Here is a 26,598-nt window from a genome sequence, read left to right on the forward strand (position 1 = left end):
GTGACCATGTCAGTTTAAAAACTTATATTTAATAATGATACTATTTTTAATGATAATTGTTACATTAACTCTGTGAAAATTATTTGAGTAGCTATAGAACTACAATTATATCTTTTTTAGAGTTATATGTAGTTACTTTCTAAGTTTAGACTTCCATCAATGACATACGTGAAAGGAAATCATCAATGAAGAAACTTGGGCTTATTTTTTATTAAAAGTTGCCCGAAAACCAGGAGTAGGAACGGGATGGTTTTTAGTCAGTAACAGTCTGACACTGCGTCCTGCCTCCCCCATGGCGGAAGGAGAAGCCATTGGATTTACCCTCCTTAAAAATGTTTCAAACTTGTTAATGTTCAAACTTTCTTCGCGTGAGACGAGGCCTTTGGTCAGCAGTGGGCACATTATAGACTGTTAATGGTGAAAGTATAATACCTAATAGGTGGGCTGAAGATTGTTTATCAGACAGCACAGTTGCCCAGCCTCTGTCAAATGTGTAGTCCCTTAATCGGTTCATATAGCACCCACGGGAAGAGTGGCATATGTGGTGAAAGGCCTGGTGATAAATATCTCTCTGTATAACCACGACTAATGGAGGAGTTCAGAAAATAAATAATCATATTATTATGGTTATAAAAACCAAACAACATTAATCGTAGGAAAATGGAATCCATTTCGTCTGATGTGTTGTAACTGGTAACCGTTGGCGCAGTGGTTTACGCACATTTGCGGTTCACGCAAGGCTGTGTATGCAAATTATTTTTTATGAAATTGTGGTGTGAATTTTAGTGTCTGGAGGTAGTTAGGCTGGAAATTGATGGATGATTTAGAGTTTATTTTTATCTAGGCGAAAGCTAGTTCAAAAAAGAAATAAAAATATGAAATAATACTAGGATTCCCTGTGTCTTGAGGCCCAGTCTCTTTCAGTCTGCAAAAGAAAAACAGAACAAAATATTAAGTTTAATGATATTAATAAAATAAATAAATATAAATGTTTTCTTTCTATAATACTAATAATGAAAGTATTACTAATTATATATTTTCATAATTAGTATTATAAATAAAATAATAATAATATTAAAATAGTCCTAAACCCAACTAACATTGGATCAATTTTGAAACGACTTACTCTAGTAAACTGTTCGTGTCAATTCTACTGATATCAAGTCACGCCGGGACTCATATTAATGAGCACCGGACGAGGCGTTTGACAAACATCTTCCGAATAGTAGTTCATGTAATTGGTACAAGTATTTTTCAATAATCTACTACCTGTGTCTCATAAAGTAGATAGTAAAAGAATGAATGTGTGTATATTTTTTATTATAGTCCTTTTCAAACATTTCTCGTACATAAACTTAACACAATCTCAAGTTAAACCCCCCTCTACACAAACAGTTATTTAATCTTTGTTAAGTTAATTAAGTCAGTGCATATCTAGTGCGTAAACCGCAGTTAGATAAGGTACTCAGTTTACCGCAGTACCCTGTGAATTAATTACTAACCACACAATAAGCTATACACATCCAGTATATCATGGCCTCTCTTTGTATGACGTTTGCCATACATTCAACGGTCAAGTTATACTGGTTTTATATAACTTGTTGTGCAGCTGTATGTTCCAGGTATATGTAACTAACGTTCTGTTAACTGCTAATGGCTTTAGTTGTGGTAGTGAGATAACTATAAATTGTAGGTGTTTAGTAGTGTTTAGGCAACGGTCTATTAGTCTGTAAAATATTTTGAGGGGTGAAAATTATCTAATGACTTCTCACGTCTTGGGTGAGGTGAGAGGGAGTGTCAGAATCTTATTGAGGAAAAACCACCGCGCTCCTACTCCTGCTCTTCGAGCTGAGGCCCCGAAAAATCTTCAGAGGTCTTCCGTGGCGTCTATAAAATACTAACATACAATTACGTATGTAAAGGTGCAGCAACAGACTGGCATCAGCTATTGATAGTGATGATGATAATAGCAGAAAACTATTACTACTATTTCGAAGTAAACTTATTGAAAAAGGTAAACGTCGACGTAACGTATAACGTATTTTGCTTTGTTCTCCATAGGAATCTTCACTTTGGAAGGAGCAAATAGCTTGAGTAGAGGACTGATCGACTGACTTGTAAGATTGGGTGTTTAGAAGAAGATAAATGAAACGAGGTTCGAGAATACACTGACTATGTAGCTTACTACTACTACATCACAAACTAACAGTTTTTATTTTTTGTTCAACGTCCGAAAGCCTGTTACTGATCTAATTGGTATAAATGATTTTCAATTTGTAAATGTTTCTGAATGTTGTCAGAAAATCGCTTTGATATAACCTAAGAACTGAAATTGTACGTTTTTTGAGGCAGTCTTATACAGTAACAGTACCTACATCTAACTCACGTTACCGTCTGTATTGCGAAACAACAGTAACTGCCTCAGCCAGTGAATAAAATGGCTGTCGCATGAAGTATCGGCACTTAATTTAAAATCAATAACAACTTAGTCACGCGTTCACGAAAACTTTCCAAGTAGGCTCTCGTAAATATTTTAAAATATACCTTATCAGCTGTGTAATATAACTGCCATTAGAATGGCAGATAAGTACAATTTGAATGCAGTATTCAAAGTCTTGAGAAACGTGAGTAAAGTTAGGGGATGAAATTTTTGGTACCGTACCTATACTTATATTTAATGTGAACATAATAAGTCTGGTTCAATCTCATTAGGATTCTTTACCTTTAAAGTAATCGAAACGAGAACGAGTTCGGTGCTCTGATTGGGCGGCTCGAATAAACCAACCATTTAGATTGAAGAACGCGCTATCATTTCGATTACTTTAAACGTAAAGTAAATTCATACTAAGGGTGCTGTTAAAAGTTATAAAAATATTGACTGTATGCGATACCCCTCAAACAACTCTTTCATTATCCACGGGAAGACTATTCTTCCAGTGGATATCATCATCATCAACAGCCTATTAGTGGCCACTGCTGACCAAAGCTTCTTCTCGTATGACGAAGGTTTGAGCATTAATCACCACGTTTGCTCAATGCGGGTTGGCGATTTCAAACCAATAAATTAGAAATTATAAGCCCAGGTTTACTCACGATGTTTTCCTTCACCGTTTGTCAGTCGTGTCTAAATAATCTTAGACAGTACATATAACTAGGGAAAAGTCACAATGGTGCGTGTCTTGGTAGATTTCGAACTCGTACTCTCATGCATGAGAAGCGGGCGTCTTCAAAACTCCCCCACCACGACGTAGTACGTACTAAACATTATTCAATAATTTGTGTGAATGCATGGCAATTGGCACTCCTAGTGACATTTGGCACTGCACTTACATTGTTGTCAAGCCAAACCGGCGCCTTGTGCCCTTTTTGCTAAAGATTTTGGCACAAAATCTCCATAAATGTGCCAATGTTTGCACTTTATATTCCTTAACTAGCAATTGTAAGTATAAACCTTCTTAAAGAATAGAACTGCTGAGACGTAAAAAGAAAAATTAAAATCAAAGCGTTTATTCAGAAATTAGCTCATACAAATACAGCTCTTTCTTAAATATTAAGTATCACTTACAACTTTAGCATCAGTATTATCTAAAGCTGAAAATAAATAGCTGGTAGAAAATATCTACTAGTAGAAGAAATTCTTGAAGAGATTCAAAAAAATATGCTAAAAGTACATTTTTAAAGTAATAATAGTTGACTACACGGTTGGTGCGGTGGCTGGAAAACAGGCTGGTGCGCAGCGTGTAGGGGTTTTGATTCACGCACGGAGCAACTCTTTGTACGATCCATAAATTGTTGTTTTGGCTGAGGTGTCATATGTATGTGAACTTGTATGTTTGTAAACGCACCACCCTGGAGAAAATCCTAGTATGGGGCAACAATTATTATTTAAAAGGCAAAATTAATAAGAGTTGAATACCTAAAAAGTCACTTACGACCTCCTACTTTCTTTAGTAGCATTCTATAGTCCAATTATCATTACTTCTAGTTAGCTAGCGGTGGGTACTTGCCAAAACCCTCACTAGGCCACTAAATCAACACTGCAGTACTGCATTAGTATGCAAGCGATGTACAGCCACCAGTGTTGTTCTTAGTCAACGCTGCAATTTTCGACCAATTCCGTGACACGCATAATTAGGTGCATCTAATGATACAGATAGTAGGACGGTAATTTTAAGTGTGGGAGAGCTATGCTTCGGCACGAATGAGCCAGCTTAACCGGGGTGACACCACGACCTCACAGAAAAAGAGATACCACGGCCTCACAGAAAACCGACGTGAAACAACGCTTGCGTTGTGTTTCGTTGTGTGAGTGAGGTTATCTGAGGCCCAATTACCCCCTTCCCAATCCCCAATTCCCCAACAACCCTTAAATTCCTAACCACGCGTATGTAACGCCACTGGTGTTTCGAGTGTCTATGTGCGGTGGCGATTGCTAACAATCATGTGATCCGTCTGCTCGTTTACCGGCTTATACCATAAAAAAGGTAAACGAGCAAACGGATCAGCTTAAGGTAAGCAATCATCGTTGTCCATGAACACTCAGTTAAAAACCGGTTGAAGATTTGCTTGTCTTTCTTTCAAGCCACCACGAAGAAATTATATGGTTTCATCATCATCATCATCATCAGCCGAGAGACGTCCACTGCTGAACAAAGGCCTCCCCCTTGGTCCCTTGGTTATATGGTTTAATATTATTATTTTTAGTGACACTATCGAATATTTCATTTGATTATGACCAAAACCGCGGTCAACTGCCAGTCTATAGTGTAATTTATATTCCTAATGTCACTAATGACCAACAATAAATAATTTATTACCTAAATATGACTAAACTCTAATAATATCGATGATATAGGTACCTATTATCGTGAAATGCTATTACTCCACAATTACCTACGTTTTGAACGTCCTATATTTAAAATAATTATATCAATTATTGTTTGTTTTAAATGGTGTTCAATGTCCTATAATAACATAAATATGTACATTACGTGTTGTAATGAATTCATGATCTTTATTGACTTTGAATAATGATTTGTCTAAACACGATAACATAAATATTCTATGTACTTATAATATCTTACAACTCCTAATTTTTATCTCTCAAATAGCTTATCTCGTCGATGGTTCAAAATTCGGAGTTAAGGGACATTTGTATTACGAAGAAATAGTTTTATTTAGATAGCCCTGTTGGTTTGTTTAGGGCAAAACTAGTAACTGGAATTTTACGCCCTTTCTGGTGGTAAATCGATCTGGTACTTATTTGGTATACATTTTGATGGTCATTTAATATAATCTGATGTAGGGATTACAATTATGTGTAGGTACTACTATCTATTACTATGTATCCTAGTTAACTTATTTAGTCCTGATTAAACTAAAATGTAATCTAGTTTCAACATCTTCACATCATTATCATCATCAGGCCATTTTTGTTTAATGTTGGACACAGACCCCTCCAGTAACACGCCATTTGCTGCTCGATTAAAAGTCAAAGTCAAAGCATTTATATCAATTAATCCTTAATTAGGCACTTTTGAAACGTCAAATTGAATTTTTCGTCAGCAAGAGTTGATTACATAATCGAATTACTGCTTTCCATTTGCGGATATCATCACTCCACTTAGCTAGAGAGACTCACATACCCAAATAACAACTTTTTAGAATAGGGATGATGACGAATGAAAATTAAAAATATATATAGTCCGTCAGTCAGGTAATGACTGACGGACACCTATTTTTTATTTTGTTCTATAAGATAACAATACTTAGATAAAACGAATCAAAGTTTAGGAGTGGGAGCAAATCCGTAATTCCTACGTATAAAATGTATCTAAAACTGATATTGCACTCAAGTCGACATGTTTCCGTAAGAAAATTTAAAATACGCGTCTAATATTTATCTACAAGACGGATATTAAAATAAAAATTAGGCATCTACCCAATTATCATCGCGTATAATTTAACAGTATAATTTAGCTATAAAAATATGTAGTAAATTTACTAGTCACTATACAATAAATAAACGTCATTATACTTAATTAACTTTTAACAATTAAAAGTTTTCCTGGTAAATATAATTCCCAACGGATTTGCATGACGAACGATTCTAATTAACCGGCATTTTGTTTTGAAAATAACTGAAAACTATAGCGTGGAAATAAATGGTTTTTCTTTCGTAATTATGATTATAGATGATTAAATAATTAAATGCAATATTTTTATTATGGCATTATTGTGAATTATTGAAGGGAAAATACATAAATACACTGTTTAGTTTTATGAGTGCAAAGATTCACATACAGGTACATAATATGTATTTAGGGCGCGTCACGTTCCACGCGCACCTTAAAGGGTTGACAGGGACGCCGTCTTAAAGCAGGAGTAGGAACAGAGAGTAGTGAGAGTAGAGAGTAGAGTCTGACGCTCTTACTGACTTAATACCTTGCTAATTAATGCACCCTACCCTAGACCTTATACTGTACTGTATACAATCATAACTGTACAATTTTCTTATAATTATGTCACTGATAAACAGTTTTCACGGAAAACCTTAAAGTAAAAGTTGCTTACTTTACTAAAATAATGTTACGTTCGTGTTTAAAAATATGTAAAATTGGTTTATAGTTTAGCAAAATTTGAAACGGAAGCACGTACTTAAAGATAATTCTTTTTTAAAACGGTTGCATGTGTTATCATGTTTGTAACCCCACGTAAGCCAGTCCTTTCGCTTTACATGCAAGACAGCAGATTATGGAAAACTTGAAAACTTTGAAAGTAATTACAAATCTTGCATGTTATGAAACTATCGCTGTAATTTGCACCAATTAAAGAAATTATATTCTAGTGACTGGTTGAGTGTTTGCAAGGTTGACTGTGGAACAAGTGGTCTCAAGATTTTATACTTAGATTTTATTTTATACCATAGCGGGTGTCAAAGTCAAAGTCAAGTCATTGAATCCAATTAAACCATAAATAGGTACTTTTGAAATGTCAATAAATAATAGTCTGTCCGTCTATCCATCAGTGAAGCTAGGTGTTCTGAGGGCTACTGCGTTTTTGGTTACCACGTGGCGCTAGTATTAGCCTCTCGTTCTTCGTTCAATAGAGAATTAGCTAGTGTCACACCATTGGACGTTCAATATTTGATAGCTACAGTGATTGGACAAAGACTCTTGCTATATTTGCGCCATCTAGTGACTAAAAAAACTGTTTCGCATTGGGAATCATACGCTAGTACTCTCACTTTATAACATGGTACTTGTAACATTACGTAATGAAGAAAATTGTGAAAACGTTTAACATAAAATATAATATTTGTGCATTCCTGTCTATTTCCTCAGGGAATTTAAATACGCCATCTTATGTTTATTATACATATATGTTAGTTTGGTTTCGAAGTAATAATTTGAAGTTTAAAAGCATATTTAGTACGACAGTTCTGTGAATATTAAATTACTTGTATACGTGGGTAGGTAAGTTAAGTACCTAGTAGTAGTTAAGAGAGCTAAGTTTGGTGAAGTCACAATAAGTTTTAATATGTGGTCCTGGAAATTAATATGGTTATTTTAATTAAACAAATATACAAAGCAAATTAATTAAAATAGCTTTGTGTATGAAGGTATTGCTATTAGGTATGATCCTAATAATCTTCAATATTGCGACCATATCACAAAAGTAATAGTAATAATAGTTCCTAACCCAACAAGAATATCTGGAGCTGCGGACTACCTAGCGGGCTTACCGGGGCTCCGGCTCGGAAAGCAGGAGTAGGAACGAGGTGGTTTGTAGTCAGTAAGAGTCTGACACTCTCTCTCGCCTCGCCTAAGGCGAAAGAAGTCATTGGATGATTTGCCCTCACTTAAAAAACTTAGCAAGAATAATATAAAATTGGTCCTTGACCAAGAAAAGGTAGAGAACTCCTGCCTTGTTGGTTCTTAAGATACCCACGGAAGGAGAAGAAAAGAGAGGAAAAATTGTAATTTATGACGTGGTATTACATATCTATGAAACCAATAGTTGACCTATCAAGGTCACTATTAAGTACTTACATAACTTATGTTAATTAACAAAAATACATTCGGCCCGATATTACAGAACTAATACATTAACGGTTCGTGAGCCACATATACATTGATACTTTATTGAAAAGCACTTTTTGTTTTATTTTTTAATGAAACTCTCTTTACTGAATAATTATTCTAAATATCTTAGATCTTATTAATTTTATTCATAGGTTAAAATTTAAAAAAGCGTTATATTTGCTTAGCTTGAAGATAGAAAATCAATCTGCTTCAATGTTCAATCCCTATACCAATCAGGCAATCTGTTGATAAAGAATTACATAATATAAAATAAGATTTGAGAGAGAGAGATTAACTTTTTCACAAAAAATGGAGCTTAAATAAAATACAAAAGGTTCAAATTGGGAAGTAGTCATGGTAACTCGAAAAAATATGTTCCTAACACGTTAATAAGTTACAATATCGTTATAAGCTGTTCAAGTAGGATTACTCGACAAAAGAATGTTATTTATCAATTTAACGAAACTGAGGACTTACTACAATTCAGCGAAACGTTAAAAAATATTTTAAAAAAGAAAAATATATAAAAATAAAAAAACTCACCTTTAGGCGTCGAAGTACTCGACCGCATCGCTGTCACTGGGGAACGTTCCCAGAAGACTGGCAGCATTGCCACGTTAAATGGCAATGCTTATCTTCTGACCGAAGAAATAGCCAGCCTTCTAGTCATTAATTTTATTCATAATTTTAATATCTGATTCAACTCTCTAATACTTTCGGAACTTCTGTGGAAAAAGGACGCAACCGTAGATAATTTTCGTAAACGATTGTCAAATTGTGATAAATTAAGTGTAAGATTATTTGTACTGTTAAGCAGAGATTATTTATTCACCGTCAAAATTTCTTTTCGGAGAATTATATTAGGCCTCCAGTACCCTTAGTACGAGTTTGTTTTACGTTTAAAGTAATCGAAACGAGATTGCGTTCGGTGCTCTGATTGGCTGAATCGAATAAACCAACCAATCAGAGCGCCGAACGCGCTCTCGATTCGTTTTTGTTCAACGTAAAGCAAACTCGTACTAAGGGTACAGAACGTAAGGAAGTCTATTCGAAGGAAGTTCTTCTCGTTAAAAATGTTACAAAGTATACTTATTATGTTGAGACACGCTTTGATAAATGTGACTGATAAAACCCTATTGAAATGGGGATTTTGTTTCCGAAGCCTTCTTCACAATATTTCTGATGAAAGTTGACATATTTTGTAGGAAAAGTTCATAGAAAATGATGAGTTTTTGGTTAAATAGGCAATTGGTAATCGTGGTGGCTCGGAGGTTTTAAACGCCTGCTTCTCATGCATGAGAATGCGGACACGACTTATTCTGAGTTATATCTACTTTCTAAGATTATTTAGATTCCACTGACAAACGGTGAAGGGAAACATGCTGAGGAAACCTGGGCTTATTTGAGCTATATGGCTCTCTTTCAGGAGGCTAATAGCTTATAGCGGTTGTAGGCTGTATGAACCTATGTGTAGAGCAAATAGTTGAACTGTACAGTTTTAACTGAATCAAATCAAGAATGGATAAAACTGTACACTTAAAACTGCAGAGTTAAATTGTTTAGTAAATTATACAGCTCTTAAACTAAACAACATAATAGCAAACACTCACCCATTCAACCACCAACAAATTCATTCACATGACACTACCTACCAAAACACAATTCATGCATTGTCAAACCGCACCTTACTGAATATTCTACTATTGGGAACCATCATAAACACATACGTATGGTTTCTAATTAACATTAAAACATGCCAATCAAACGTTTCGAACGCGACTCGTCCAAGGCTATCGGATTCCTAGGGTGAGGTGACCGATGTTCAATCAATACCTAGCCAGCCATCATTTTTGTGAATAAAGACGTTTATAATTGAAATTATTACATTAGTAATTTAGACTAATGTATCGTTTATGGGTGTATTTTGCTGCGGACTGCCTAGCGGGTTACCGGAGCTCCGGTTTGAAAAGCAGGAGTAGGAACGAGGTGGTTTTTAGTCAGTAAGAGTCTGACAATCCCTCTCACCTCGCCCAAGGCGAGAGAAGTCATTAGACGATTTTCCACCCTCAAAAAACGGGTGTATTTTTATTGTTACCGTTGTTTGAACGAACTATGTAAGCTTTGGATATTTTGAGTGGTTGTGTCCGTAAAGCCCACTTTTTGCGTTGTGGCTTTCGCCAGAGCTGCGGCTGACCTACCGGGTTACTGGGACTCCGGCTCAAATCAGGAGTAGAGAAACGCGGTGGTTTTTAGTTAAAGTAAAAATCTGGCCCTAGGCGGGAGAAGTCATTGAATGATTTTCCACCCCTCAAAAAAAGCCCACGTTTTATCATTAATGTTATGCAGCTCTTACACCAGAGGCAATTAATCATTAATCAAAGGTAGCAAACTTTTTGTATCGCTTAAAATTTAACTTTATTGTAACTCTCCCACAGTTTTCTTCTACAGACGTTTTATTTTTTTTCCAGATACAATCATGACTCTAGTTTCACACCACTTAATCAAAAACACACCAATAAAATTACCTTCCGTGTCCCGAAATCCAACCACCAAATGATTAAAGAAATGTAATCACCCCAGTGCGATTGAATCTCGTGTAGGCACCATGTAATAGTTTTATCTGACCTTGAACAAGGACGGTGAACTTGGTTCTACTAAAAGGTTCTGTGTTTTTACATGATTGCCTCGTTGGTCGTGTGGTCACTGCCGTGTTACTGGGACAATGGAATTGGGTATATTGGGTTACTATGGAATTGGGTAATGAGAATTAAAAACTCATTTTTAGATTGTATGATAACTGTGACTGTAAAGGAGCGGGGTGTGTCATATTTTTCCCCTGAAAAGTGAGAGAGAGAGAGATCTAAGAGTGAAAGGGACGGAAAAATCTCAAAGTTTGTTGAGGTAAGCACTTAAATTGTGAGGCAAATTCTTTCGGGTACAGTCGAAAATTCGGACATTCTGTATTTTGTAATATTTTAGGAACCCCTCGAATATCGAATTACCGAGTGTCGACTATATTAAATTAAAAATTACGCTAAATAGGCACTTTTGATAGTCTGTAAACAATTAAAATAAAACTATTAGGTACCCAAAAGTATCCGAAGCTGCGGACTACCTAGCGCGCTTACCTACCTATCGGGACTCCGGCTCGAAAAGCAGGAGTAGGAACAGAATGGTTTTTGGTCAGTAAGAGTCTGACACTCCCTCTTACCTCGCCCAAAACGGGAGAATAAGAACATTAGATGATTTTCCCCCTTCCTAAAAAGGTCCATAAAGTGCCACTGAGAAGGCATCTGCGTTGTGAATTTGACTTTTATAGGAAAAATCTCAAAAAGCTACCGATATCTTTTCCCTTTTTTCGGTAGAAAAAGAACACATACATATTGTATTATTTCGCCTTCTGCTTAACAAGATCAGCTGCCACAAGGCGAAAATCCGTATAATTTATATGTTTCTCCTACGTGTCGACACTAGGGCTTTTTCGACATATAAATGATAGTACTTGATTTATATGTTGCCACAATTTATTGCGTGTATTATTCGTCGAATAGTTGAGCGAAAGAACTGACTAGTGGACAAGGAGTTTGATTTTCGGATCAAAGAAATTGTTTTTTTTTGGATTACGATTGTAAAATCGTTTGCGTTTACTACATACAACTTCACATACATATGGCACCCAGACCTGAATCACTAATTTATGGATCATACAAAGAGTTGCTCCATGCGGGAATCGAACCCGCTATACGTTGCTCGGCAGCCAGTTGCCCTTACCACTCCAACCGTGCAGTGATACTTTATATTACATTGTTAACTAAAAATAACGGTTTACTCCCGAGAGACAAGCTCTACTAGTTTCGAGTCATAGAGGGACTCTTCATCATGAGCAGCGTGCGCAGACGCGGCGACGTCGCGCATGATACTAGAATAGGCTCATTTTAGTATGTCTCACGATAGTTATTAAAAAAATATTACATTGTATTACATAACATTACTATGTCAATACTTTTGATTTATATTGTACCACAATTTATATCATAACTATATTGGTAACCTGTAACGATAAATATCATTATCACTAAGCCACATAGTCTGGTCAGAAGATAAATCTTTTCTACCTTCATCTCGCCTTTCTGGTCTGATAGGCAGAAACGTGCCTGCTAGACGTTAAATCCTGTAGGGCTACTCCGGTTCTAGAATGCGAAGTTTCGTTTAATCTTCGGCCGTAGGTTTTATTGATTTACTAATAAAATTACTTAAAATAACGTTTTATCTTCGGCCGTAGGTTTTGTTGATTTACTAATAAAATTGCTTAAAATAACGTTTAATCTTCGGTCATAGGTTTTATTGATTTACTAATAGAATTACTTGAAATAACGTTTTATTTTTAATTTCATATCAAAACCTATTTATTTATCTTCATTTCATTCGTTCATTTTTGTTCACAAAAGTTCGCAATAAATAGAATTGTAGTACGAAATCTGCGAAGTTTCGGACGAAACTTCGTTTTTCGTTGAATTAGAGTAGGCCTCCTGTATTCGATTTTTAGACACGATTATAGGTAATAGAGATATCATGTTAGTGATATTACGATAATATTACTTTAATGTCTACTAAAAGCAATTCTAGATTCGATTTTCGGGTCATTTAGTAAATCTATCTAAATGGATTATATTGATTGCCTTATTTTTCTACTGGTCTGCTGAGCATAAAATTTAAAATTTGATTTTTGGATCCAAGTTATTCAATTTATACATTTTCAACGATCATTAGAAGACAGAATCGTTTAGCAAAATTACATCTCATGCTTAATTTTTTTATTATATAAAGCTAAAGAGTTTGTTTCTTTGTTTGAACGCACTAATCTCCGGAACTACTGGTCCGATTTGAAAAAATATTTTTGTGTTAGATAGTCCATTTATCGAAGAAGGTTATAGGCTATAAAACATCACGCTACAATCAATAGGAGCTGAGCAGAGCGGGTGAAACCGCGCGAAATTGGCTGGTTAATCATAAAATCAAATAACTGTCATTCCTTTTAAGATCTAACAGGCGTGATGATATTTGAAGTTCAGAGCAATTCCTCTTGCCCTCTCTCGAAGGGAAATAACCTCATTTGTTTTTTTACTGAAACTAGATTTTATCATGAATAGATTTCGTTCAACCCTCAATTTGTTCATATACATTGATTGCCGATACTTTAGTTACAAAATGGAACAGTGATTACCCTCGTATTATGTACATTGTACATGTATATAAAATGGATAATGTTTGTAGGACATTGTAAAACTCATTTGATATAGTGCTTGATAAGTCGTAATATTTGTAAAGTTTGTTGTAAAAATCAATGGATCTGTTACTATGTACATTTGGGCTGAAGAGTTCAATAGACTCGACCTGAATTGAAATACCTAAGCTACAATTTAACTTTTTTTTTATTTAAACGATCCCTAGGCTTTTCTCCTGTGTCGTGGGTGCATTTACATACATACAAGTTCACATACACATCACATCCAGAGGCGAAATAACAATTTGTGGAACACACAAAGAGTTGCTCTGTGCGGGGATCGAAGACGCTACATTATGCACGGTAGTCGGTTGCACAGCGGTTATTTAGTTCAATTATACCAAAATTTTGCATCTATTTTCTCATTTTGTATAAATATTGAAAGGATTTTTTTTTCGTGATCGGTTAATCCGTGATCATAGCGCTTGCAACAGTGCCGAAATATCGGAAACTCACAAAAGTGAATAAACATGGTAAATATCCCGTCATAAGTTCTAATAATAGTATGGAAAAGAATTTGATCTAAAATTAAAATTTATATTATACAAAACACAGATCACATAAAACACTTCTTAAAATGTGAACGAGTGAAACTGTAAGCACACGGCTTAAACGGTAATTGTTAAATCTTTTCATTGAAAAATAAACGATACTGCTTCGTGTTAAGGTTTAAAAAGCTTTACCTCTTTTATCTGGCTTCCTGATCCGTCTTCTTTTGTAAAGCTTACTGCATTATGAAGATAAATGTATGTTTCATGTAACGTTACGTCATGCCTTTATTCCCTTAACGTGTGGAAAAAGCCAAAGGTGTTCCCTATACACATGGTGCATGTAAAAATAACACCTACTTTTAGAGAGACCTTCAATAGAAAAATCTTGTCTAAAGGTACACTTCCACAGGCCTCATTTTAGTTTGTCTTGTGTAGAAACCCATATAACTGCATCCACTTTTAAACTTTTTTTAATAAGCTAAAACATTCTGGACCATATTGATGAAAATTATTATTCAAATGTGACAATATCTAACGTCATTAATATTTGACACTGCGATGATAGCGCCGTCTGTCGGATCCCATGTAAAACATTCCAAAATCAACAACTACTAATAAATTAAAAATTAATTAAAAAAACATTGTCCAGCGAACAAAATTGTGAATCTAAACCATTCTCAGATCCCCTTGAACACACACAAAAAAATTCATCAAAATCGGTCCAGTCGTTTAAGAGAAGTTCAGTGACATACACACTTACAGAAGAATTATATATATAAAGATTATGCTTCTGTGTTTCAGTTTCATTTAAATCATATAAGTGATCATACTGAATATCATACGACAAGCAAGATTTAATGACAACTTTATTACTGAGTAGGAACGGTGCAGTTAAAGTGTGATATGTTCTTTATTCAACCCAAAAGTTTATGCTTAGCCATCAGCGAGGCGTCACCGCTTCATGGTAGATATCCCACCCACTTGCACGAAGCGCTTCGCTTCAAGCTTCCTTGTGCGAACTGCTAGGGTGTGGAACTCCTTGCCGGAGTCTGTGTTTCCTGATGGGTATAACCTGGGTGTCTTCAAGGCCCGAGTGAATAGGTTGCTTATGGGCAGACGTGCTCCACCGTAGGCCGCATCATCACTTACCATCAGGTGAGATAGCGGCCAAACGTCGAATCATTAAATGTAAAAAAAAAATCGTCCGTACGACCACTAACCCGAAGAAGCAATCTTTCAGTATACATTACAATGTACTTGGTATATCATCAAGCGATGCACAGAATGGAACAGGTGACAGAAGGGGGGGGAGGCTTTTACAAAGGGGGGTAAAAACTGTGAGTAATGGATGTTTGACGCGAATTAGAAAATATATGGTGCAGACCTTGAAATGCTTCTAGCCTCGAGTGGTTCTACATAACTCACTCTTTGGTAGAAAAGAGAGAAATAAAGTAAATACATGTAGTTTTCGGTTAGATGGCGATGTGATAAATGCTGTTGACCAAAATGTCTCGTGTTCTCATTTTTCACATTTTGGCAATGTTTGATTGTTTTAGGTTATTTCTTATTTGTCATTAGGTGTCGAACTGAATGGATGAACTGAAATATTGAGAACTCAAAACATAAATATTATAATGAATTAGGTCAAAATAGTAAATATCCCACCCCGAGTCCTACTCATAGTTTATTATTACTTACGTGTTATTGACCAATTTACTACGTCTACTTAAATTAACACGGTTGATGCAGCACGAGCAGCCGGCTGCCGCGCAATGTGGGTTCGATTCCCAGCGCACGGAGCAACTTTATGTGTAATCTATAAATTGTTGTTTCGGGTCTGGATGTCATATGTATGTGAACTTGTATGTTTGAAAACGCACCCACGACACAGGAGAAATTCCTAGTGTGGGGCAATATTTTTTAAGACTTTGACTGCCAATAGAAAACTGTTGAAGGCAAATCCTCCGCTAAGGTTGGTCACCGGTGGCCACTACAGCGTTCAATGTGTTAAAGAAAAAAAGAGGCATCCGGAGAAATCTCTATAATGATGTGTTTATTATAATATCATTAATTATACTGTATGTTTATGCATGCATAAAGCTGCAGAGCGGTAAAGCTTTCACTAGTTGGTCCATAAATTAGTTCACATCATACACCACGGGTCCGACTACAATCCTGCAAAACGAATTTTCGTTATAAAACTTTCGTACGGATGCTCCAAATTGCATAAATATTTTTTTGCGTTTGTTGTTGGTCAAGTTTAATATAAAAAAAGTTTCAATAATTCACCCTCAAACGTAATGTTACGCTTTTTTATCCCCGAAGGAATAGTCAGAGGTGCATATTACGACACGTAATGTAACAATATACACCCACTTTTCATAATTTATGTTTAGAAGTCCCATATAAGATGCGGTGAGCCTATTGCAATATGCTGCGTCGTTGGTCGAATGGTCGCAAATGCGACTGCCGGGCAAGGAATCTCGGGTTTGATTCCCGGGTCGGGCAAATCACTGCTGAGCTATTTCGGGTTTTTGAAAATTTCTTAGTAGTTTCGGAGTCTGGAATTGTGCCCAGCTTATTCACCCTTAAAATACAGTAAATAGCTCCACAATGAAGTAGGAGCGGGCCACATGAACATAATACTAACGGCTAACTAAACTATAGTATACATAAAGTAGTTTTCAAACCTACCTACGCAATCCCAAAGTTGTAGTCAGTAATAATAGAATTCCTAAGATTGCGTGCTTGCCAAGCCTTTTACTAGAAACTTTCGCAAACTTCGTAATTAATAGCAGCTCATTAAACAATTTACATGTATTGTGAGAGCTTTACATACCCATGTCAATGAGTATAACATTGGGGATAGTATTATGTGCAAGGCTTGCAAAACTATCAGGAACCTTATTTTTAGGGAGAAAAATCTTCAATGACTGTGCTGCCCCGCACAAGAATTTTCTCTTATGTTGTGGGTGCGTTTACAAGTATACATTTAGATATACGCATGACACGCAGACCTGAAACAATTATTTCTGGATCAAACAAAGAGTTGTTCCGTGCGCTACACTTGGCAGCCGGTAGCCCAACCATCGCGCCAACCGTGCAGTCAAACTTCTGCCGTCTCTGGTGAGATGAGTGGTGTCAAATTCTTACTAGCTAAAAACCACCCGTTTATATACTCCTTCTTTGATGGGTGATGGAACTCTCTCATTTCAAAAGTACATTTATGGTTTAATTGAAATAAGAGATTTGACTTTGATTCTACGTAAATATAATGATGCGAATGTTACAGAAGTTAGTCTGTAGGTGCCTGACAGATGTTAGTCTCTAACATTCGGATAAATCGAATGAATCAAATTCGAATTAAGTTAACTAGCATAATCGAAAATCGAATCTAAAAATGTCTTCACATACAGACTCTAAATATTCTCAATCTAGAACTAGACATTGCCTATTTTGACTACTACATCAAGCTTCGCTTTGCAGTGAGATTTTTAAAAAGCAAAATCCAATATCCGACCTCGTATTTAAAGTTCAACCGCGGTTAAAACTGCGCCAAAACCTTAGCCTTTATTTACAAACGGACTCTTCTATTTTCCCTGGTTATTTCCCAACTGACTTCGCTTTGCCAGTCCACAAAGGTTTTCAGCTTTATATCATAAAGAACTAGCAGTTCTGATTCATCAGCTTCATAAAGACGATGAGACCGATAAGAATTTTATCTAATATATAAAATTCTCGTGTCACAGTTTTCGTTGCCATACTTCTCCGAAACGGCTTGACCGATTTTGACGAAATTTTTGTGCTTATGCTATGAGAATTGGTCAACTTCTATTTTTCATTTCCCTAAATGTTAGGGGTAGTACAGCCCTAAATTTTTTAGTTTTCCGCGGACGAATTCGCGGACAGAAGCTAGTATGTATCTAAATTGGACCTAGTATTTATAATAGTATACTGATCGAGCAGTTATCAAAGGCGGCTTCTAGCTATTGACTGCAAGAGCGGTCCGTGTATGTGAATCACTGGATAACTACTCGAACAGTCCGTGTATGGTGGCTCTCAGGCATTAATTAAATTACATGTTTATTATTTTCCAATTACTCCTCTTGCCAATCCCTGATTATCCTCTTTCCCAAACCCTAACCACCAACCCTTAAATTCCTAACCCCCAAAAGGCCGGCAACTTACTTGTAACACTTCTGATGTTTTGGATGTCCATGGGCGGCGGCGATTGCTTACCATCAGGTGATCCGTCTGCTCGTTTACCGGCTTATACCATACAAAAGTAATAATTTTGTCTTGTATTGTTACAGATACGATAACGTCCATAACTGAAGGCCCAGACCTTCAAGAGAAGTCTACCAGAAGAAGTCAGCCACACTCGTCGCGTATCTCCGCCGGTGAGAGCGGTAAAGCTTTCACTAGTTGATCCATAGATTAGTTCACATCACACACCATAGGGCCTATTGCAAACCTGAGAAATTGAATTAAGTAGGTAGCTACTGAGAATTTCAAACTTCATACTATTCCTGCGAAATCAAAAAACAAGGATTTTCTTTTAGGTATAAAATTAATCATACTGTATACCATATGGAGATCACTCATATAATTTAAATGAAGCTACAAGTAATACTTGTCCAAAAAAAATGCAGTCCTAAATATTTCAACGAAACCGAAAATAAAGTTTTAAAATCTTTGTGAACAGCTCCATGTACGTTAACCACAGAAAACCTGTAATGTAATGTTGTAGGTTACCTAAAAATGTTACGGGCATGCGGCGCAACTGTTACAATATCGTAAAAATAGAACAGAAAATGTAACTACTAGGCCTAATTCGCTCACTTTTCGTATATTGTCAGCCTACTTGATAACAAATATTTATATGGTTTAAATTAAGTCATATGAGTGTTCTACATATGAAATACTTAAAAACTTCAAAATAGACTTGTCAGAAATTCAGCCCATTAGCGCCCAAAATTAGCCGCACTAATAGTCATTCCAACCAACAAGCCAATCATTTTCTACCTCAACGACGCCACTTATTCAATAAATCACCACATTTCAGCCCAACACACACCTTACTAACGTTTCCGACGATAACTTACGAGTTTCCTAACACACCCACAACGGACTGGAGTACTATACAACTAGGAGTATATTTACCAACGAAACTATGCCTAAATAGAGCCCAAATAACGTTCCTACTTTACGATGGTTCCGTAGCACTTTGAATGGAAGTTTAGGATCCCCTACACCACGCCTTTACGACAATAGAATTGACACCTACAACGCTTTCATTAAGATGTATTGAGTTGAGTGTAGTATACTAAGATGTATTGATGTGTGTGTAAGAATGTCGTGGTGACTTGGTGGTTTAAGACGCCACCTCGTCATGCATGTACAAACCTACCAATTGCAAGTACCAATGTGACATTTTCCGAGTTATATTATGTACTTTCTAAGATTATTTAGACATCACTGACATCACTGACGAACGGTGAAGGGAAACATCGTAAGGAATTTTAAATTAAGAGTTTGAAATCGCCAACCCGCATTGAGCAAGCGTGGTGACCTTCTCCGTGTGAGGAGACTTTTGATCGGCAGTGGCCACTTATAGGCTGTTGATGTGCGTGTAAGAATGGCTAGTATTCCTTTGTGTATGGAATGGGTTAGTATTTAATTCGTAATAGTTCACTTTATTGTATCCAGGTTTGTCTTATTCCCTAGCTGATTAATAAATATGAAGATCGTGGCAAACTTCGTCTTAATATATTCCTTCTTCTTATTTAAGAAAAAAGGAGAACTTAGCTTTATTACCTGAACTAGATTCAGATTACAATAATTACCTATGACAAATTAAACCTAATCAACAACAGCAATAAGATAGCAAATTGCAACAATAGCACAGCAGTGTCGTTGCCAAATATCACTGTAAAGCTAAATCCGAATTGCCTTTATAGTTCTGTAACTAAAACGTCGCTGTAATAAATAAAGATAAATTTATGGCCACCGCATGCTATGTTTATGGCCGATGCATGCCACACAAGTTTTAGATGTATGTAGGATTAGAACGTAGTTTGAGCTAGGCATAAACCTAGGGTTTGAAAAATATTTACGATGTTTTTAAAATATAGGCTGTTTTATAATGAAACGTAGGTATTTGCATTTTTACTGTAACGCCTATAAGGTTTAATTAAGTTTTATTTTCGTAGTCTGAATATCGATTTATTCTTGTGTTTACAACTGCCCGTGAGTATTAAGGTTATTTTTTGTTTCCACTGGTAAAGTTTGGATTTTTTATACACTACCTAAAGAAACATTGAGTTTCAGCTTTGCATAACACCTAACTGCACTGACGGACAGACTGACAGACTATTATTTATTTTTTTATTTGTTGACATTTCAAAACTGGGTGAAGCGAGATCGAGTGTCAGACTCTTACCGTCTAAAAACCATTCCGTTTCCTACCCATTCAAAAAGTGTAAAAGTTACTTAAATATACTGATATCAATTTATTTTACCTCTCACTTTGTAAGTCCAAAAATACATTATTGCATTCCGTTTTCAATATACCAAAACTTCCATGTTTTACGATTAAAACAAAACAAACTTAACAAGAAATAAGTAGAAATAAATTTTAAACCTACTGACCCACTTATATTCGGATCTGAAGGACATCGGTATTGTCATGACAGCATAAAGGTTTCATAATATAATATGTGCCAACGTAACATATGTATATTGTATATGTACTTATTGTATAAGGTGTTCTAAAAGTATCTGCCACGGCTTTAATGGGAGGTTGTGTTGTGTTTGAAGATTACAATAGAAGGGCACAGGAAAAGAAGGCGCTCATTAACATTCTCATTGTTTTGAGTAATCAAGTAATTAGACCTAAAATCTCAATTTTCTCATAAAAAGTACATAGAATATCATATTTAATCATGTACACAATGAACCCCACATATATTTCTCAATTGCTGATATTTTTTTTTACATTAACTTAGTTATTAAATTACACTTTAAGTTTTCATTGCCAAAGTCCCAAATGTAACTGGAAAGAAGGTGTTCATTGTCGCAATGAGCTCCTTTTTGTATATTATTGAAATGGTTATCACAAAAAATGTTATTGATTTATAATAAGGTAAAATGAAACAAAGTATTAAATGGCCACAATATTAAATATAAAAACAAATATTAAATATTAAATATTAAATAAATAAATATTAAATATATATTATATATCAAATATTAAATATATAACATATTAAATAAACAAAATGGCCACTATTGAGCGCGTTCTTTATTACAACCGGTGCAATGGTCGCGTTCTAACATTGTTTCATAGACAATGAGCGCCTTTATATTTGGTTTGAAATGAAATGAGCGCGTTTTATTCTAATGTTGGATATTTTTATATGGACTTAACGTGGAATCAGCCCCTTTTTCCATTTTTAAGATAACGTAGTTAGATTGGCCGTTTAAAAACAAGGTCATTGGTAAAGTTTAATACAAAATGGAAAAATTGTCGATGTGAGCTTGGATCTACAGTAGAAACAATTGTCTTGGGTTCAAACACAACACAATTAATTTTAGCCGTCAGATATTTCGGATACGACCTTATAACAAAAAGACATGTACAATATACATATTTTACGTAGGCACGGCAATTATCACTGCGACTCCAGTGGTGTTCGCAGGTGCGTTGCCGACCTATTAAAAAGGAGTACGCTCTTTTCGTAGATTGATTTGTATTCCATAAAAATAAGTTTTTGAATGGTATAGGAAATAGAACAAGCAGACTACTACAACAGATTACTTGATGGTAAACAATCAACGCTAGCTCACATGGGACTTCTACGATGCTTAACAATAACTCTTGATTATGAGTTTTACAAAACGCGTTGCAAGTACCGGTGTCGTATCAGGCCTTTTATATCTTTTGTATAAATGTTCCATCTGCAATCTCTAATTCACTTAATTTTCCAGAATGGAGTGGAGCAACGGGTGGTCCTCCTGCAGAAGTAGTGTTGCGGCTACATCCACCATCCTCGACGTCACGGGTCAACGCTTCGTTAGCTGACGTCGGTACGTAGAACAGAGAGTGAGAGTAAGGGAGAAAAAGGGAGAGTGTCAGAGAGAGTTAGGAAAGTAAATAGAGTTAAAAAATATTGTTTTCTTTTAAAAATTTATATGTGATTATTGATTTAATTGGTACACAAAAAATAGTAGGTATGACTAATTCTCATAAATACTTTTTGAGAACATATAAGTTGTCACACTAAACATTTCTCTACGTGTCATTGAGTGCGTCCACAAACATACGCAGTTACACATGTACATCAGACATCGAAACAACAATTTGATAGCATCACGACAAGAGTTGCTCCGTGCGGGAATCGAACCCGCTACACACTGCGTGGCAGGCGGTTACTCAGTCATAGCGCAAACCGTGCAGTCAAGTCAATACTACTAAGTTACATAATAAATAATAATCTTAAATCCAGTACTTTAGGTTTATTTTTGAAGAAAACTTTCTCTAAAGCATTTTCTCAAAGGAAGTCGCAAAATAAATTTATGGGAACAGTTTTAAAGTTCGACATAAAATTTTACTTAAGAATTTTAAAACCTTACTTATTTATGTAGGGCGTAGTAAACACGTTTCAGAAGCTTGATTCTTAGGCATAAGAGTGCTGGTTCGAAACTTACCAACGGCAAGTACCATTGTGTCTTTTTTTCAAGTTCTATGTACTTTCTAAGATTATTTAGACACCAATGACAAACGCCGAAGGAAAACATGAGTAAATCGGGGCTATAATTTCGAATTTTAAGTTTGAAATCGCCAAACCGTATTGACCAAGCGTGGTGATTAATGCTCAAACATTATCTATATGAGTCCTCATCAAAACCTCTCGGTCATATAATACCTAATTCAGATAATTTTGTAGAATGGAGTGGAGCGACATGGTCCTCCTAAAAGGTAAAAAATATACCTACATACACCAGTCCTCGATCACGGGTCAAAACCTAGACTTTCATTATACTCGCCTTACAAGTCAGTCATCGAAAACACAATTAAGTTCTTTCAACCTAACTTATTCACTAACACAGCAGACATAGTCTTCAAAAACATTCTCCATAGTACGAGACTCGCCTTGATATTTAACTGAACCGACAATAACTGGGTCTTATCGAATGTTTTCTGGGTTAACTGTGTAGACGTCAAACTGTCAGTTTGCGGTTTGTGGATACAAATCAAATCAATACCGAGCAATAGTGAGCCACGGCTTACAACTGTCTGTAGGTACTGAAATCTTTAGAGGGATTTTGTAACTTCATGTCTGGATTTTACACTAATAAATGGGTTTTTTTGACAATAGTTGCTCAGCCACCACTCTTCTATTACCGTGCAGTCAAGACTGGATAACACTAACTTTTTCACCATGGTGAAATAAGTAGGTGTACATTGTATAGCGGCATTACCTCCTGTAATGTGCACCTCTGCCTAGCCCTTCGGGGATAAAAGGCGTGACGTTGTTGTTGTTGTCTTATTAGATTCACAACAAGGGTAAAGATAGGAATTATGTGTTAATCACAAAAAAGAAGAGCCAAATTAAAAGTACCCTTAACCGACGAGCATGCATGAAAAGACAGTTGATGAAGCGAAATAGGTGTGTAAGATTCCTACCCATTGGCGTTCCATAGTCTGTCTCCCATTAGCACTGAATATTTAATTCAAGGGTGTTTATAAACAAAGAGCTACTAATTAAAATTGATTGCTACACAATAGCTGTTGGAAACTTCGCATCAAGTTGTAAAGCTAGTCAATTCTCTTGGTTCTTGAAGATTGTTTATTAATTATGTTGTCGGGCTCTCGCTTAGCGGTTACACTGAACTTACAAGGCCTTTCATCAGGGATTTTCTATTGAGTGGCTTTTACATTAATATCTAAGTTAAGCGCGGTAGAGCCATGCTTCGGTTCGACCGGAGTGATACCACGGCCTTATAGAAAACTGACGTGAAACAACGTTTGCATTGTGTGAGTGCGGTTACCAGAGGCTCAATTCGACACTCCTTTCCAATCCCAGATTCCCCAACAACCCTTAAATTTGTAACTTCCAAAAGACCGGCAACGCACGTTTAATGCCTCTGGTGTTTCGGGTGTCCAAGGGCGGCAGGATTGCGGGATACCATTAGATGATCTATCGGCTCGTTTACCGGCTTATAGCATAAAAAAAACTAAACAGATTATTTCGCTAGTTGAATGAGTGTGGTAGGAGTATAAGTTTTTAAACTGACATGGTCACTAACACTAGTATTAGAATTCGAAACAGGATATTTACCATGTTTTTCTATTTATCATGATAACGCTTGCAACAGTGCCGAAGTATCGGAAACTCATAAAAATTGAAAAACATGGTAAATATCCCGTTTCGAGTTCTAATACTAGTGTAGTAGGAGTTTCAGGGTGCCAACTGAAAATCAGTGCTGGGTACTTTCGGTGCCCAGCTCATACTGAGGTGGCAACCCTTTTGGCTTGGGCACGTTGCCACCGCGTTTTTACCTGCTGTGTGTTGTATGTTTTTACCTTTATATAATTTAAATAGTGCATTACTTTTTTTGTGTTTCTAATGTTTGAATATGAATGTTTTAATTAATTTTACCAATTTATTTTTTCTTTTCTATTTTGTGTTTTGTTTTTGGTGCATCGTGCCCGGTGCCGAATAAATGAATTTTCTTTCTTTCTTTCTGAAATATTTAATTCCAATTTCCTTCAACAGATGGCAGTGGAGTGGTGGTGAGGGCCGAGGAAGCCCTGATAGTAGCCTTCGTCCTCCTGCTCTGGGTGGCAGCTATAGCCTTGTTCTTCAATCGATGGGGCAAGATCAGGTGCGTCTATAAACTGTACGTAGATTATTTGTTTCATTTTTCAAATGCACTGTAGACGTAGATGCTAAGGACAGATTTGGCACGTACTAATGTAGGTTAGTTTATATATTATTATGTAGATAGAACAATAGTATATCGAGACTGATAGCAGATATTTACTAAAATAATTACGTATAAATGCGGTTGGCGGGTAGAGAATGACATTCGCTATTAAGCCCGCCTATGGTCGTTTTGTACATAGTGTTAAAAAACTATATACATATACTTTAATTAATGATTATTTAGGGAAATTATATTTTATTATATTATAATTTATTTTTGACCTAGAAAACTACTCAATTACATGACTAGTATATGAGTAAGTACCTACTCATTATGTACATAATTCTGTTTCTACAACAAATGTGGTACAATAAATCAATTTACACTCAACAAAATGCCATTTCATGTTCGCTAATCATGTGATTAGCGTGTACATGTGTATGGAGTAAAAATAAAACTCAAGTAAACCTCGGCTAACCTCTTTGCAGAAAACAGACCTAATACTTGCTTCGTCATTAACCCCAATAACTTCAAAACTTTCAAAGCTAATCTGAACTCATTCTCTAAATAAATACATGCACTTAAGTTACCAAAGCCACTTGAAGTCCACTTATATTTAACTTCAAAAGTCCTTGAACCAAATCTGACAGCAGTCTAACTTTAATATTAAAACGGGACGATGAAAAGACCTCAACTTAGACCCTAGGCTATTTCAAGTTTACCTCTTTACTCAAAATAAGAAAATTTTAATTAATATTCATAACTGTATCCCTCCAGCTTAAGTCATTCTGTCTCCTGCATTAAATTCACCGAGGGAAGTTGAAACTATCGTTTTATTTTTCTTCTCCTCTAATAACATCTTATGATTTGTTTTGTTGCGGGATCCAAGACAGTCATTCATTTCCCTGGGACGCGCCGGACTTCAGTGTTCTGGTGTTTTCATGGTTGTATCTACTGTAGATCCTGGCTTACAGGAGTTGCAGCGGTATGGAAGGTTGTGGCGGGCTTGTCCCATTTAAAAAGAAAACTGTATAGTTGTAAGAATTCTGTTAAGTAGTGTTACTAACTTTAGTCCTGCGCAGATTAATCCGTATTATGCCGGGAGCGCAGATCTACACGAGACACAATGAGTTTTCTATTGTGTCTCATATACCAGCATATAAGGGGTAAAGAGCCTGTTTCACCACCTTCGTATAAGTCCATATAAGTGACAGATAGTGCATACAAATTACATTCTTAATTCAAAGTTGTCTGATACATAGCAGCTATCCAGACATGAAAAAAGTCTAAAGTCTCTTTATGAAGTTTCATCAAAATCGGTTTAGTAGTTTTTGAGTAATAAGCTGATTGATTGATGTAATAAACCCTATAATTAAACGGGGCGCAGAATAAATTGCTGACATGGGTGACCTTAGATGGTGACATGGGTGATGGGAGGGTTTGCCTACTGCTTGCAATGCATATGAGATGTGACAATCATCACCAATCTCGAGATATAATGCAGAATACTTGTTTAGTTATCACTACATATTATAAAACAAATTAGCTTTTTCTGTCGCTACGTATGCTGTTTCTGTCTTCTGTCCCTTGCATTCTGTCCCTTTGTATGCTTACATCTTTAAAACTACGCAACGGATTTCGATGCGATTTTTTTTAATAGATAGAGTGATTCAAGAGGACAGTTTTTCTGTATAATAAATACCTAATAATATATCACCATTTGCTAGTTGAAAATAATACAACATACATATTTGGTTTGTTTCATAAAAATCTTTTCGATACTTTTCTGATAGATTTCACAAATCAG

The 26,598-nt window shown here is 35.9% G+C and overlaps 1 protein-coding gene across 3 annotated transcripts in view; it reads left to right on the forward strand.

Annotated features, from left to right (window-relative positions):
- LOC118269397 (uncharacterized) overlaps positions 1 to 26,598 on the forward strand; it is a 72,282-nt gene that overhangs the window by 39,621 nt on the left and 6,063 nt on the right. The window contains exons 3-5 of one of the 3 annotated variants that reach the window (XM_050704267.1): positions 18,173 to 18,268; positions 21,849 to 21,947; positions 24,641 to 24,764. In XM_050704267.1, coding sequence (XP_050560224.1) covers positions 18,173 to 18,268; positions 21,849 to 21,947; positions 24,641 to 24,764 — 319 coding nt within the window. The remainder of the gene's footprint in view (positions 1 to 18,172; positions 18,269 to 21,848; positions 21,948 to 24,640; positions 24,765 to 26,598) is intronic. The other 2 variants (XM_050704279.1, XM_050704276.1) reach the window with 2 other exon arrangements.

The sequence above is a fragment of the Spodoptera frugiperda genome, chromosome 2 (assembly GCF_023101765.2).
Source record: "Spodoptera frugiperda isolate SF20-4 chromosome 2, AGI-APGP_CSIRO_Sfru_2.0, whole genome shotgun sequence".
Taxonomy (NCBI): domain Eukaryota; kingdom Metazoa; phylum Arthropoda; class Insecta; order Lepidoptera; family Noctuidae; genus Spodoptera; species Spodoptera frugiperda.